Source organism: Aspergillus heteromorphus (genome assembly GCF_003184545.1).
Source record: "Aspergillus heteromorphus CBS 117.55 chromosome Unknown BO70scaffold_81, whole genome shotgun sequence".
In the NCBI taxonomy this organism is placed as follows: domain Eukaryota; kingdom Fungi; phylum Ascomycota; class Eurotiomycetes; order Eurotiales; family Aspergillaceae; genus Aspergillus; species Aspergillus heteromorphus.
The window spans coordinates 22,872-38,532 of record NW_020290486.1 but is presented as its reverse complement, the minus strand read 5'-3'; the positions used below and the strand labels follow the sequence as shown (position 1 = coordinate 38,532).

General features: G+C 19.0%; 1 protein-coding gene across 1 annotated transcript; it reads left to right on the top strand.

Annotated features, from left to right (window-relative positions):
• Positions 1-2,298: 2,298 nt before the first annotated feature.
• Positions 2,299-10,903, top strand: BO70DRAFT_433716 (putative actin binding protein; the record flags this gene model as incomplete). The annotated part of the gene is made up of 6 exons (XM_025548438.1): positions 2,299-2,397; positions 2,445-2,752; positions 2,806-2,993; positions 3,050-4,939; positions 5,072-5,111; positions 10,890-10,903. Exons 2-6 carry the CDS (start codon positions 2,548-2,550, stop codon positions 10,901-10,903), a joined length of 2,337 nt encoding a protein of 778 aa, XP_025394111.1. The 5' UTR covers positions 2,299-2,397; positions 2,445-2,547.
• Positions 10,904-15,661: the final 4,758 nt, after the last annotated feature.

Here is a 15,661-nt window from a genome sequence, read left to right as displayed (position 1 = left end):
CTATTATAAAGTATATCTTAAGATATTTTAAAATTATAAAAAATTATAAGATAATATTTTTTATTTAGAAAATAAAGAGAAAATCTTTATTATATATAATAATTCAGTATACATTAATAATTAATAATTTATTTATTTATTAAATTAATAAAAAATAAATTATTATTACTCAGAGCTTTACTAAAGCAGAGTAAATTATTATTATTAAAATAATTAAATAAGCAATTTAGTATATATATTTCTTATATATAATTGAAAAAAATATTATATATTAAAATATTTTTATTATATTATATAACAATAATCAGAAAATTCTTAAGATTATAAAAAATCTAGTAAATTATTAATAAATAAAGTATATCTTTATCTAATATTATATTATTTATAATTATATTATAAATAAAAGGTTTAAATTATTTATTTATTTATAGAGAATATAATAACAGATAGATTTACTAAAGTAATTATATAAATTAATTAAATATATTTTATTAAAGATTTAGAATTTATCTAAATAAATAGAAGAATTAGCTTTAATATATTAATATATCTAAATTTATTTAAATATTTAACACAACTCTAATTTATACATATTTTAACTATTTTAATTTAAAAGTTTAATTATATTTTAAATAAAAAGAAGTAATATAATATAGCTAGATTTATAAATAAAAAATTATTTTTTTTAATTAAGTATATATTCTGGCAAATATTTTAAAAAAGTCTGTTAGTAATTATTAAATAGAAATTATTAAGTACCTAGAATATTAATATTATAAGTTTAAGAAATATTCTTTTTATTTTTTATTAGTAATCTATATCTATATTTTAAATTATATATAAGTAAAGTATCCAGAAGTCTCTATATCCCTGAGAATCCACTTTAAATAGATAAAGATTAATCTAAGTATATTTTATTTAAGTTAAAATCTAAAAAGAATTTAATAAATAAATCTTAATATTAAGAATAATTAAAATAATTAATTATTTTATTTTTAACTATTTTGTAATTAGATATAAGATAATCAGAATCTTATATCTAATTATTAATCTGACAGCAGATATAAATTTATCTATTAATCTATTCTATCCTGGCTGTTAGCCACTCTATAATAGATATATCTTCATCATACTATCTTATAAGCACCCCTTATAATAACTTTATATTATATATATTATATAAAAAAACTTCAGAAACAAACAGCAGATTTAGAATAAATAATAATAATAATAAATATTATATTATAATATTTAATTCTTTTTTTAAAATACTAGTATTTTAGTATTATGGAGAGATCTCAGACAGATAAAGAAATAAAGAAATAAATATTTATATAATTAGTCCAGTAGTTATATAGTCTAAGATTTAAACTAATAATTAATAAAAATAGTTTTATATATTATTATAATATAATATTAGATATATATTCTGATACTAAGTCACTGTACTATCAGTAAAAGAACTAATATATAAAGCTGATAGCTTTATACTATATATACTATATAAAGAGACTCCAGGACAGGACAGACAGATTCAGGACAGGTGATAGTGGTAGTAGGTGTCAGACCGTGATATTAAGAGTTAATTAATTAGAAAAAGGCTTAATAGTTTAATAAAAAATTTAAACATAATATAATAGATAATTAAATACTATAGCAAACCAGGCTTATAATTATTAATTTTAATAATCAAGATAATAGCTAGTAAGATAAGCTAATAAAAACCTGGTTTTATAATATTACTATATAAGCAGATACTATATAGATATATAATCAGACAGAAATAATATATATAAAATATAATCCAGAAATAGCCGAGGGATAGAATCAACAGGCTGAGGTCTGGTCAACAGAGCAGCTGAATCCAAGGCCACCACTGGGCCAAGCCCTCCTTCCAATCCAATACTAACAGTTAATCTATCATATTTTAACCTCAACCTGAGCCGGTTCCCTAACAATTATACCTTTTTTTATATTCAAATATACCTATCAAAATTAAAAAAATATATATAATTAGATGTTTACGATTATAATATCTTCGCGATATAGAACGAGGGTTACAAGGATTCCTATCATACACTATCATTGACGTCTATAGATACACATCAATCAATATTTTGACCTTCGCAGAGTATGGTGTGAATAAATAGTACATGCGTAGAGCCCAGCATTGCAGTCTGATGTCTAATGATTCATTGCGTACAACTAAAAGGAGGTGCACCGCCTCATTGTCGTTCCGAATTCCGGTAGTGTGACGTACCCTAGTCCGTACAAGTGATGCACAACCCGCCCGTTCAACAAGGCAGCAGCAACCACTCTCCTGATCAAGTCAGGAAACCTTCATCCCACTGCAACGTACACCTTTTTTTCTTAATTTGCCTACGCCATACAAGAAAGGTATTGCTACTCATGCTTGTAGCTTGGTAACTCTGACATGTTGCTAGCTGTCCTTTGAACTTCACGTTTAACCGGGAGCTATCGAGTCCCCCCTGTCGCCCTATACCAAACATTCTAAAGTCTGCTTTCGAGATTCTCTATTTCACGGACATGGCGGCGCTGAATTTGTCAGTCAATGGGCCTTCAATATCGAAGAGCTACCAGGCCGTCATCAACTCAACTCTTCCGATTTCTGGTACAGGTTCTCCTACGCATGGCCAATGGGCAATCTTCTCTGTTTCTACACCTCTCACGAATGCCTTCCAGCAAGATTCCGGCAGCAAGGAGAGTGTCATGAAGGTCCAAGATACGGGAGGTGTGTTGTTATACCATCGGATATTAAATAATTCACTAATTGTGTATTCCAAGCGGGTGAATTGGTGGATCTCATAGATGAATTTTCCGAAGGGAAGATACAATTTGCCTATGTCAAAGTCACTGACCCGAATACCGGGCTTCCGAAAAATGTCTTGATTGCTTGGTGTGGGGAGGGAGTGCCTGAGCGGACGAAAGGATATTTCACCAGTCATTTGTCCGCTGTGTCAAAGTTCTTACATGTTAGTTTCCATTATAATATGTATGTGCTCACATAACTCACTGGCCGTATTCCTAGGGCTATCATGTGCAAATTACAGCACGCTCCGAGGGAGATCTAACCGCCGATGGAATCATACATAAAGTTGGCGATGCATCTGGTGCAAAGTATACTCCGAGTGCGGCCCAGCAGCGCTCGTTAACACCCGTGTCACCAGTGTCAACTAAACCAGCGTTCACTCCTAGCCGGACCACTGGCATTGCGCTGGATGCAGCAGCAGCAGGCCCATTGCGGCCGGTTCAAAAGAGAGATGGCGATGACGATGGATGGGGCCCAAATGCACCTCCGGTTACGAGGACCGAGCTTGAAAAAGTCCAGCCAGCCTACAAACCCACCAAAGTCAACATGGAGGACCTCAAATCAGATAATAAATTTGCGGCAAAGGCCATGGTTCAACATACCCCCGATGATCGGGGTGATATTGTGAAAGGCGGCTACCAGCCTATTGGAAAGGTGGACATTGCTGCGATAAGAAGGCAGGCGCGTGAAGCAAGTGGTATCGATGACGATCGGCCAGAGCCTGTCAAAGGTGCATACCAACCTGTCGGGAAAGTTGATATTGCCGCAATTCGTTCAAAGGCAAAACTCCCAGGTTCCCCTCCATCGAACAATGAACCCCGGCATACTGCACCAGTCCAGGCTCCAGGCCCCGCTGAAAATGAAAATTTCCCTGGCGGGTCTTCATCTTCAGGTGATTCTGAGCGCCTGCAAAGCCTCCCGAAGCCGAAAGTTTCAAACAAGTTTGGTGCTGCTTCGTCATTCGCAGGAACAAAGCCACCCCTTCCAAGCAGTCCGGCATTGAATTCGAACCCAACTACCGTACAAATTGGTGGCGCAAGCCGGACCTTTGCTGATGAGGGTGGTAAGACACCTGCCCAACTTTGGGCAGAGAGGAAAGCCAGGGCACGTGAGCAAGACATGGCTCCGCCCTCTTCACATCAGTCCAATGCCGAGTCCGCCGTTCAAAGCCATCACAGTGATAAGGGGGAATGGAAGAGCTCATATAGCGGCAAATCCTGGGCTCCTGTTCAGACCACACACACTGGCAAATCATTTGGCAGTGAAGTTTCCTCCGCTCACCAGACCTCTGATTATGTGACAAGTGAGGAGCCTCAAGCAGACACCCGGACACACCTACCAAGTGTTAGCGTCATTCGCGAACAAATTGATCACGGGCCTTCGTTTGAAAGGCCCTCCGATCACCAAGCTGTTCCAATTACTGATCACAATGCAACCCCAGAGGAAAGTCGGAAAAGCCCTGTCGATCTGGAAATTACACATGAGCCCGTAGCTCATCAAATACTTCCTACCCGAACAAGACAAGACCGGTCTCCAGGCCCACTAACTCCGGTGCGTGAAAGCTCACCTATACGTGTCGCTGTGCCCATTGGGAAAGGAATTGAAGATACCAACGACGAAAAACGCTCACCAGCAAGTCCTACAACCACTCTGGGTTTGCAAGAGAATATCACAGGATACAAGGAGCTTGAAGAGGAAAACCAGGACTCTCGACGTGCAACAGCTGAAGAGACTCCTGACAATGATAGCCGAACAAAGGGAATTCATGCTCTTGTTCAATATGACTACGAGAAGGCGGAAGACAACGAGATTGATCTCAAGGAAGGCGAGTATGTAGCCGATATCGAAATGGTCGACAAAGATTGGTGGTTGGGATCCAACTCTCACGGCGACAGGGGCCTTTTCCCAAGTAATTATGTCGAGGTGATTGCCGACAGAGAATCGGAGGTGCAGGGCAATGAGCCTGAAACAGATTCAGCCGCCATTTCCACAGAAATCGAATCTCCTCCAGCACCAGTCACAGAACCCACTGCGACGGCGTTGTATGACTACGAAGCCGCTGAAGATAACGAGCTAAGCTTCCCGGAGGGTGCCGAGATTACAAAAATTGTAAGTCATGGGCAATTACTATTGGAAACTTCCTCATCGTCTGATGGCGTATGGGTTGACTTCCATTTCATGATTCATTGCCATCCATGAGGTCTTTTAAATCAACGTAAAATGTTACTGACTGCTCTCCAGGAGTTCCCTGATGATGACTGGTGGTTTGGTGTCTACCTTGGTAGAAAGGGTCTTTTCCCGGCAAATTATGTTGAACTCAACAAATGATGGATACTGCGTACTCGACTGATATACAGCGCCTATAGCTCGCCTGTCCGCTATGTTGGGAGAGTTGTGTGTTTCAAGTCAAAAGGCCTCCTCGTGCTTGGGCCGGATTTTGAGAAGGTATACATACCTCTACCATCTGTATTTATTGTGACTGTGCTCCTTTGATTTTATTAAGGGTTTGTAATTTTTACTTTGGCTATTATTTTATATTTGTGCATATTTATTACATCCTTACATAACAATGTAATAGTAAAAGTTTCCCATGACCGATGTATTTGGGTTAAAAAGCCGATTGCATTTGTGGGCCGCTGTGCAAGCTCCATGGAGTGTCAGCCTGTATACAATAACATAATCTGTTAGTGTAAGGATAGTAATCCTTATAACACTTGTGATATATTATATTATAAGAAATATTTATACTACAGAGACAGTCTCTTGGAAGATTATTATATTAATATAATATATAATTTATAGAATTTTTAAAAATATATTTATCTATAAGAGAAGCTTGATAAAAGATTAATTATAATATTTTAAATAATATAAATATTATCTTAATTTTATAATAAATATATTTTTTTTATATTATTTTAATATATATTCTTATAATTTTATTATTTAAAATCCATAAGATAATTTATTAAAATTATATTTATATAAAATATTAAATATTATATTTATAAGAATTTTTTGAATTTTTTAAAATTAATTATAAAAATTATTATAAAAAATAATTAAAATAAATATAATTTTATTATTTTTTAAATTTTTTTATAAATAATTAAATATATTTTAATAAATTATAGAACTAGAGTAAAGACTTGAAATTTTTATAAATAATAAAGAATTTTATAAATCTCTAAATAATTTTAATATTTTATTTATAAAATTAAAGAAGACTAATATATATATATATATATTTTATAAATAATAAATATTATAATATTTATTATTTAGTAAGAGTCTATTATAAAAATTAATAATTAAAATAAAAATTAATAAATATAAATTATAGTAATTTATCTAGATTATATATTTAATAATTATAAAAAATAAAATTATAAAATATTTTTAAAAAAATAATTAAATAAATTTTTATAAATTTCTTAAGATATAGCTAGATAATTTAGAAAATTATAAATAAAAAATAGGATTATAAATTTTAAAAATAATTTCTTATAAAAAAAGCTTTATATATTTATAATATTAAAAAGAATAAAAATAAAACTAGATTATAAAATATAAAAATTAAATATTATATAATTATATTTATTTTTTAAATTATTTTTATAAAATATAAAATAAAAAATCTGTAAGTAATTAGATTTTTTTATTATTAAATAAGATTTAATTATATTATTTATAAAATTAGGATTAAATATTAATTAATAAAGTAAAAGAATTAGTTATATATATAAAAAAGATTACTAGTATTTATAAATTAGATAAAATAATTTAATAATTAGAATTATTATAAAAGCTTTTTATAGAAAGATATTTCATAATTAAATATATTAAAAATATTTATTTTATAAGATTCTGTATCAGTGCTTGCAGGAATAATAAAATATTTTAATTATAAAAAATAAGATTATATAATAAAGAATTATTACTAATATAAAAATAGAAATTCTAAGAAATAACTTATGATTTAAATAAATTATAAAAAGCTAATAAATATATTTTTTATAATATATTTTATTTTAAGATTATAAGAATAATTACTTATATAGAATAAGACTAGAGTGGCTAACAGCCAGATCAGATCAGATTAATTAGAATTTTTATATCTAACCGGCAGGTTATAATTAGATTAAGAAAATTTTTATATCTAATTATAATATAATTAAAAATCAGATAATTAATTATTTTAATTATTTTTAATATTAAGATCTATCTGCTATATTTTTTGAAGCTTTAATATAATTAAAATATATTTAGATTAAATAATTATTAATCTAGCTATTTTTACTATTCTCTAAAAATATATAAAAAAAAGCTTTTTAAATTAAAAGAAATATAATTAAAAAGAAATTAATATCTTTATTATTATTATTTATTAGAAATAATAAGAAACTTCTAGTTATATTAATAAAATTTAGCTTTTTATAAAATTATTATTCTTATAATAAAAAATATATATAAAAATATATAATTATTGCTTTATTTTAGTTATATATTTTAATTATATTATATAGAATACTAGAAAAACTATATATTAATTATTAATTAAAATACTAGAAATAAATATATTATTTTTATTCTATTATTTCTTCTAGATCAAACTATTCTTAGATTTATAAATAAAATATAATTTAAAGAGCTATTAATAAAATCAGAAATAGATAGATAATTAAAAAGATTATAAATAATTAAATTATTAAAATAAAATAGATTAAATAGATTAAATAAATTAAATAAATTAAATAAATTAAATGAATTAAATAAATCAAATAAATTAAATAATTTTAATAAACAAAATAAATTAAATAAATTAAATAAATTAAATAAATTAAATAAATTAAATAAATTAAATAAATTAAATAAATTAAATAAATTAAATAAATTAAATAAATTAAATAAATTAAATAAATTAAATAAATTAAATAAATTAAATAAATTAAATAAATTAAATAAATTAAATAAATTAAATAAATTAAATAAATTAAATAAATTAAATAAATTAAATAAATTAAATAAATTAAATAAATTAAATAAATTAAATAAATTAAATAAATTAAATAAATTAAATAAATTAAATAAATTAAATAAATTAAATAAATTAAATAAATTCAATAAATTAAATAAATTAAATAAATTAAATAAATTAAATAAATAAAATAGATAAATAAAATAGATAAAGTATACTAGATCTATATTATAATATTACAGCTCTTATAAAAGATCTTATAAAAATCTTTTATAAATTCTTTTTATAAATATCTATTTTTTATTTTAGTATATTATATCTTAAATAGCTTTATTTAAAAAAAAAACTATTTTATAATTCTAGGTTTCAGATATAAATTTCTATTTATTAAATTTATTAAAATAAATAAAATATAGCAGATATCTCAGCTGTATATTAAAATATAATAAATTATATGTATATAAAATTATATCTTAAAATTAGAGTGGCTAACAGCCAGGTCAGGTTAGATTAATTAGAACTTTTATATCTAACTGCCAGATTATAATTAGATTAAGAAAATCTTTATATCTGATTATAATATAGCTAAAAACTAGATAATTAATTATTTTAATTATTTTTAATATTAAGACTTATTTATTATATTTTTTTAAGCTCTAGTATAATTAAGATATATTTAAATTAAATAATTATTAATCTGACTATTTTTATTATTATTTAAAAATATATAAAAAGAAGCTTTTTAAATTAAAAAAATATAATTAAAAAAGAAATCAGTATCTTTTTTATTATTATTTATTAAAAATAATAAGAATATTCTAGTTATATTAATAAAATTCAGTGTTTTATAAAATTATTATTCTTATAATAAAAAATATATATAAAAATATATAATTATTATTTTATTTTAGCTATATATTTTAATTATATTATATAAAATACTAGAAAAATTATATATTAATTCTTAATTAAAATATTAAGAATAAATATATAATTTCTATTTTATTATTTCTTCTAAATTAGATTATTCTTAGATTTATAAATAAGATATAGCTCAAAGAGCTATTAATAAAATTAAAAATAAATAAATAATTAAGAAAATTATAAATAGTCAGATTATTAGAATAAAGCAGATTAAATAGATTAAATAAATTAAATAAATTAAATAGATTAAATAAATAAAATAAATAAATAAAATAAATAAAATATCCTAGATCTATATTATAGTATTATAACTTTTATAAAAGATTTTTATAAAATCTTATAAAAATAATAATTTTATTAATTTTTTGAAATAGCTATATATTATAAATATCTTATTTAATTTAATAACTAATATTATTATATAATATTTTATTTAAAATATTATATAATAATATTATTTTATTAAAATTATCTAATAAAAAATATATTCTATTCTTATAACTAAATATTATATTATATAAAAAATTAATAAAATAATATAATATAATCTATTATAAGATTAAATAATATTTTGATTTAGAGATTTTTTATATTATTTACAGAGAGAAAAAAATAAGATTTTTATTAATATATTAGATTTAATAAATTAAATCTAATAATATTTATAAAATATATCTTATAATTAAAAATTATAAATAATAATCAGATAAAGATTTTAAAATATATAAAATCTATATAACTATTATAAAATTAATAAATCTAAAAATCTTTATTATATTAATTATAAAGTTTAAGTAATATTTATATAATATTAATATTATAATTATTTTTTTTAATATTAAATTATATAAGCTACTTTATATTTAACTTCTAGAAGATTTTAAAAAATTAGATTATTATAAATTATTTCTTAAAATTATTTATAACTTAAAATAATTATTTAGAAAATAATATATATTATTTTATAATCTTTTTATCTTATAAAAATCTATATATATATATAAATTATATTATATTTGTTTATAATAATATTTATATTTTTATTTATATTAATAATATCTTGCTATTATTATCTAATCTTAATTATATTAAAAAAATTAAAAATATAATTAGTAAGATATTTAAATATATTAATAATAATTATATAAAATAATGTCTTAATATAAATCTTATTTATTATACTAAAAATATTATAGTCTTATAAAAATATTATATTTTTAATATTTTAAAATAATTTAATCTTAAGAATTATAAGTCTTTTTTAATTTTATATAATCTTAAGATTATTTTAATTATTAAGAATCCTAAAGATCTTGCTATAATTAATAAAATTAAAATATATTAAAAATAGTTTAGATACTTAATTTAATTAATTATTAAAATATATTCTAATATAATCTATATAATAAATAGAATTGCTTATTATATTATTAATTTATTTAAGATTTATTTTACTATTATTATTTAAATCTATTATTATTTAAAAAAATTACTAGATTTTATTTGCTTTTTATATTTAATAATCTAGATCTTCTTATATATTATAATACTAATTAAATAGATTCTTATATTAATAAATCAGCTTTAATAAATAGCTATATTTTTATTCTTATTAAAAAATCTATTTTATAATATTTTAAGAAATAATTTATTATTATATTTTTTTATTATAATTAAATATATTATTCAGGTGCTGTCTGTTTAGAAAATACTTTAATTTTAATTATTATTTAATAAACTTTATCTTCAGCAGAATAATATAATATAAATTATAATATCTTATTTAATTCTTATTTAGACTAATAATTAGAGTATTATTATATTATTATATAATCTAGAATATTATATTTATATTAAATATATTTAGATTAAATATTACTTTATCAGATAAATTATTACTACTGATAATATTAATTTTATTTATATTTTAATTAAAAAATAAATAATAAATAAATTAATTAAATTATTTATATTTATAATATTTATTTATTTTATAAAAATACTAAGAATAAGAATTTATATATAAAAAAAATATTAGAAATAGTTTTATTTTTTTATATTATTTATAGAATTTCAAGCCAGAAAGATATTAGACTATATTATATAATATTATATTATTAGTTATATAATTTAATATTCTGCTAATATCTTAAGTAGACAGCTGCCCCTAGCTAGTTAAATCTATCAACCTTTTGCTCCCTTATATTCTTTGTACAATAATCTAGTAAATTTTTAAAACAGATTTATTAATAGTTATTAAATAAAAATTATTAAATATTTAAAATATTAATATTATAATATTAAGAAATATTTATTTTATTTATTATTAGTATTTCATATTTATATTTTAGATTATATATAAATAAAATATTTAAAAATCTTTATATTTTTAAGAATTCTTTTTATTAATTATAAGCCTGATTTTATTAATTTATTAAATTATTTTAAGTTCTATATTCTAAAAGATTTATATTAGCTTAATATTTTATATAAATTATTTAATTTTTTTTTATTTATATATCTAATTTATAATTTATTTCTGCGAATATTACTGATTAATATATTTTTAATAATTAATCTTAAATTATTAAAATATTTTAATTATAAAGCTGAAGCTAGTAATAAGAAAATTAATTCTAGATTTTAATATTAGAATAAAAAAGTTTAAGATTATTAAATTAATTAAAAGAAATATTTAATATTAATTTTATTTAATATAATAATAATTAAAATTATAATTTATTTAATAAAATATTAAATTTTATAATAAAATCTCTAGAGAGATTCTGAATAAATTTATTATATTAAATATTAAATAATAAAATATTAATATAAAAATTAGAATAATAATCTAGATAAGACTTGATAAAAATATAATCTTAATTATTAAAAGTTTTAAATATATGAAAAAGATATAATAATATTTATAGAAGATTTATATAAAAGTTTTTAAGATTTTAAAATTATAGTAACTACTGAAGTTAGCTAATTAAAAAAAAAATTAATTATATTAAAAAGAAGAAATTTCTTAAAATTAAAAATTTATATCAATAATTAGTTAATATTTATAAAGTAAAATACTAATTCTTAGTAATTTATTAGTTATATAATATCTTAATAGTTTATTAAATAAATATATTAATTTTAAAAATATATGAATCAGTTTAAATATTCTTCTAATTCTGAATTATTTTATAAATTATATAGATAATTATAATAATCTAATAAAAAATATTAGTAAAAAGAAAAGATTTAGAGTATTTAATTTTTAAAAAAAGAATATAATCTATTTTAATTATAAAAAGAAATTATATAATAAATAATTACTATTAAAACAAAAGATTTATATTTTAATAGCTTAGAATATAAGGTTAAGAAAAATATTTTATTAAGAAATAATTTATTAAATATAAGAGATAATTTGCTGATTATTAATTTAAAGAAGAATTAGATTAAAATTATAATAATAAGAATACTAACAGAGTAACTGCTTAATTCTTTAAAATAATATATTAATATATAAAATAAATTAATATCTCTTTTAATAATTATAATATTAAAATAAAATTAATAAAGAATATTAATATAGAGTTTAATAATTCTAACTAATTTAATTAATAATATCTTAATAATAAAATAATCTATTATATAATAAGACAAAGAGAATTATTTATTTTATTAAATTTTATACAAAAAAGGATTCTTATAATAATCAGTAATTATAAATTATTAATTAAAAATTATAAAATAATTAAATTTAAGTTTTTAAATAATTTTATAATAAAATTAAAAAATATTATGTATATTTTAGATCTAATAATTTAATCCTCTTTTTTAAAAAATATTTTATATTAATAAATAAAAATTATAAAGATTTTAGCATAACTATCAGATTCTGAAAAATAATAAAATAATTATAAAAAATTAAAAATTAAAAAGAATAATATATTTCAATATAATAAAATATTTAATAATCTAAATTATAAATCTATAGAAGATTAAGTATTATATATATTTAATAATCTTTTAAAATATAATTAAAATAAAGAAGCAGAGCTTGATATATTAATATCTTAGATATTTTAAAAAATAATATTTTAATAAATATATAATTTATTCAGATATAGAGAATCTATAGCTTAAAAAAAGATTACTTATATAAAAATAAATATAAAATCTATATTTATATAAAATAAATTAAGAAACAGAGTTATATTTTTATTCTTTATATTATTTAATCTTTTAAAACTATTTATATAAACTTTTAGAACCTAAATTATAAAGAAGTAAAAAAAATATTTTTTTAATTAATAATTATAGCTATTATTTATAAATATATATTATAAAATCTTAAAAATCTAAAAATATTCAGAAATAATAAAATACTTAATTTTAATATATAAAATACTAAGCAGAAAAGATATTTATAATAATTTAAATTAATAATATAAAAAGATTTATTACTTTAATTCTCTAAGATTAATTTAAAAATATTAAGTTTAAATTTAATAAAAGAGAGATATTAGTCTAAAACAATATTACTAAATAATTTAATTAGATTATTTTAAAAATTATATATATTCTATTAATTAAATTAAAGATTAATTAAATATATTAAAAATAAATTATAAATATAATTAATTATGTAAGAAATTATATAATTATTATGAAGAATTTAAAGAGAATTTATAAAAAATTAAAAATTTTATTTAAATTCTGATTTAATTATTTATTTAATATTAAATATTTATAAACTTAAAAATATAGAGTATTATATTATTATAAAAATATAAATAAACTAAAAAACTATATATTTAAAGAAATATTTCTAAGATATAAAAAGAATAATAAATAGTATATTATTATATAAAAAAATAATAATATAATAATATTTATTATAAATCCTAAATTTTATAGAAAAAAGTTAAAATATTATTTAAATATTAATTGCATATTTTATAATTTATTTAAATAATAATAATTATTTTACATTTTATTAAATAATCTTATTTCTCTGAATAGCTTTTAATTTATAAACTTAGACTTAAAATCTATTATAAATTTTTAATTGATAATTATAGACTTATATATAAGTTTCTTAAAAAAAATAATTAATTTAATAATTAATTTAATTAATTTTCTATTTTTACAATAATTAGCTGCTACCACTGATAAGAATAATTTTATTATTAATAATATAATTAATAAAAACAGTCTTACTGTTTTAAATAATAATATTAAGAATAAAAAAAATTATAATTCTTAAAAATAAAGTTTTTTTAAAAAAAATTAAAGATTAAATTATCTTAATCTAAATATAATAGATATTTATAATAATTATTTAATAGACTCTTGAAAAATTAATAATCTAAAAAAATAAATAAAGAATTGAGAAGAAATATTAAATATTCTACTATAAAAAAGATATAAATAATTATTTAATATAATATATTAAAATTTCTTCTATTCTTATCTTTAAATTTTAGAAAGAAGATTATAAATATAAAATAGCTAGAAAAATCTTATAAAATTAAATATTTAAATATTTATATTATATAATAAAGTAATTAATAATTAGATTTAAATAAATTAAAATTATATAAAAAGAACTTATTATATTAATTAGTTTTAAAATTTAAAAAGGTATCTTAAGAAAAAAAGCAGAAGAAATTATCTTTTTTATATATTAAATCTTTAATATTAGGACTAGTATTAATAAAAGAATTAATTAATTTAAAATAAGATTAATAATTAAAGAAAATAAGTAATTAAACAATAATTTTAATAAAAATTTTATTTTAATATTTTATTTAAATAATCTCAGGATTATTATAATAATACTAGTAAAATTAAAATATAAAATCTTTTTTTTAAATAGATTAAATATCTTTATTAATTCAGAGCTAGATAAGTCTAATTATATAAAAATAATTTAAAGTTTTTAAGAATTTAATTATAAAATAATTAAATATATAATACTAGAATTAAAAATCTTGTTATATAAACTTAAATAATTAGCTAATCTAAATAATTATAAAATAATTAATTTTTTTAAAAATATTAGATTTAAACTGATTACTACTAATCTTAATATCTTTATTAATATATAAAAAATAATTATTATTTTATATATTAATAATATTCTTAATTTTAATTATAAAAAAGCAGAAATCTATATTATTAAAAAAATTAAAAAGGTTTTATTTAATAATTAATTTTAATTTAATTTAAAAGCTTGTAGATATTAGATTTATCTAAAAAAATTAATTGATTAAAATAAATTAAAAAATCTATATCAAATAGAATCTTAATAAATTTAAAATAATAAATTATAAGTTAATTAATATATTAATAAAATTAAATATTTAATTTTATATTAATAATTTATAGCTAAGCAAGAAGAATTATAAAATATTTAAAATAATAATTAAAAAGTAATATTTTTAATATATAAAATATAATTAGATATTATATTTTTAATTAATTAATTATCTTCATATTTAATTAATTTAAATCATATTTATTTATCTTCTATAAAGTATATCTTAAGATATTTTGAAATTATAAAACATTATAGAATAATATTCTTTATTAAAAAAAATAAAAATATAATCTTTATTATATATATTAATTTAATATATATTAATATAGAATTAAAAAGATTAATTAATAAATATATAATAATAATTAATAATTTATCTATTTATTAAATTAATAAAAAATAAAATATTATTACTTAGAGCTTTACTAAAGCAGAGTATATTATTATTATTTAAATAATTAAATAAATAATCTAATATAGATATTTCTTATATATAATTAAAAAGAATATTATATATTAAGATATCTTTATTATATTATATAAAAATAGTTAAAAAATTATTAAGATTATAAAAGATTTAATAAATTATTAATAAATAAAAAGATTC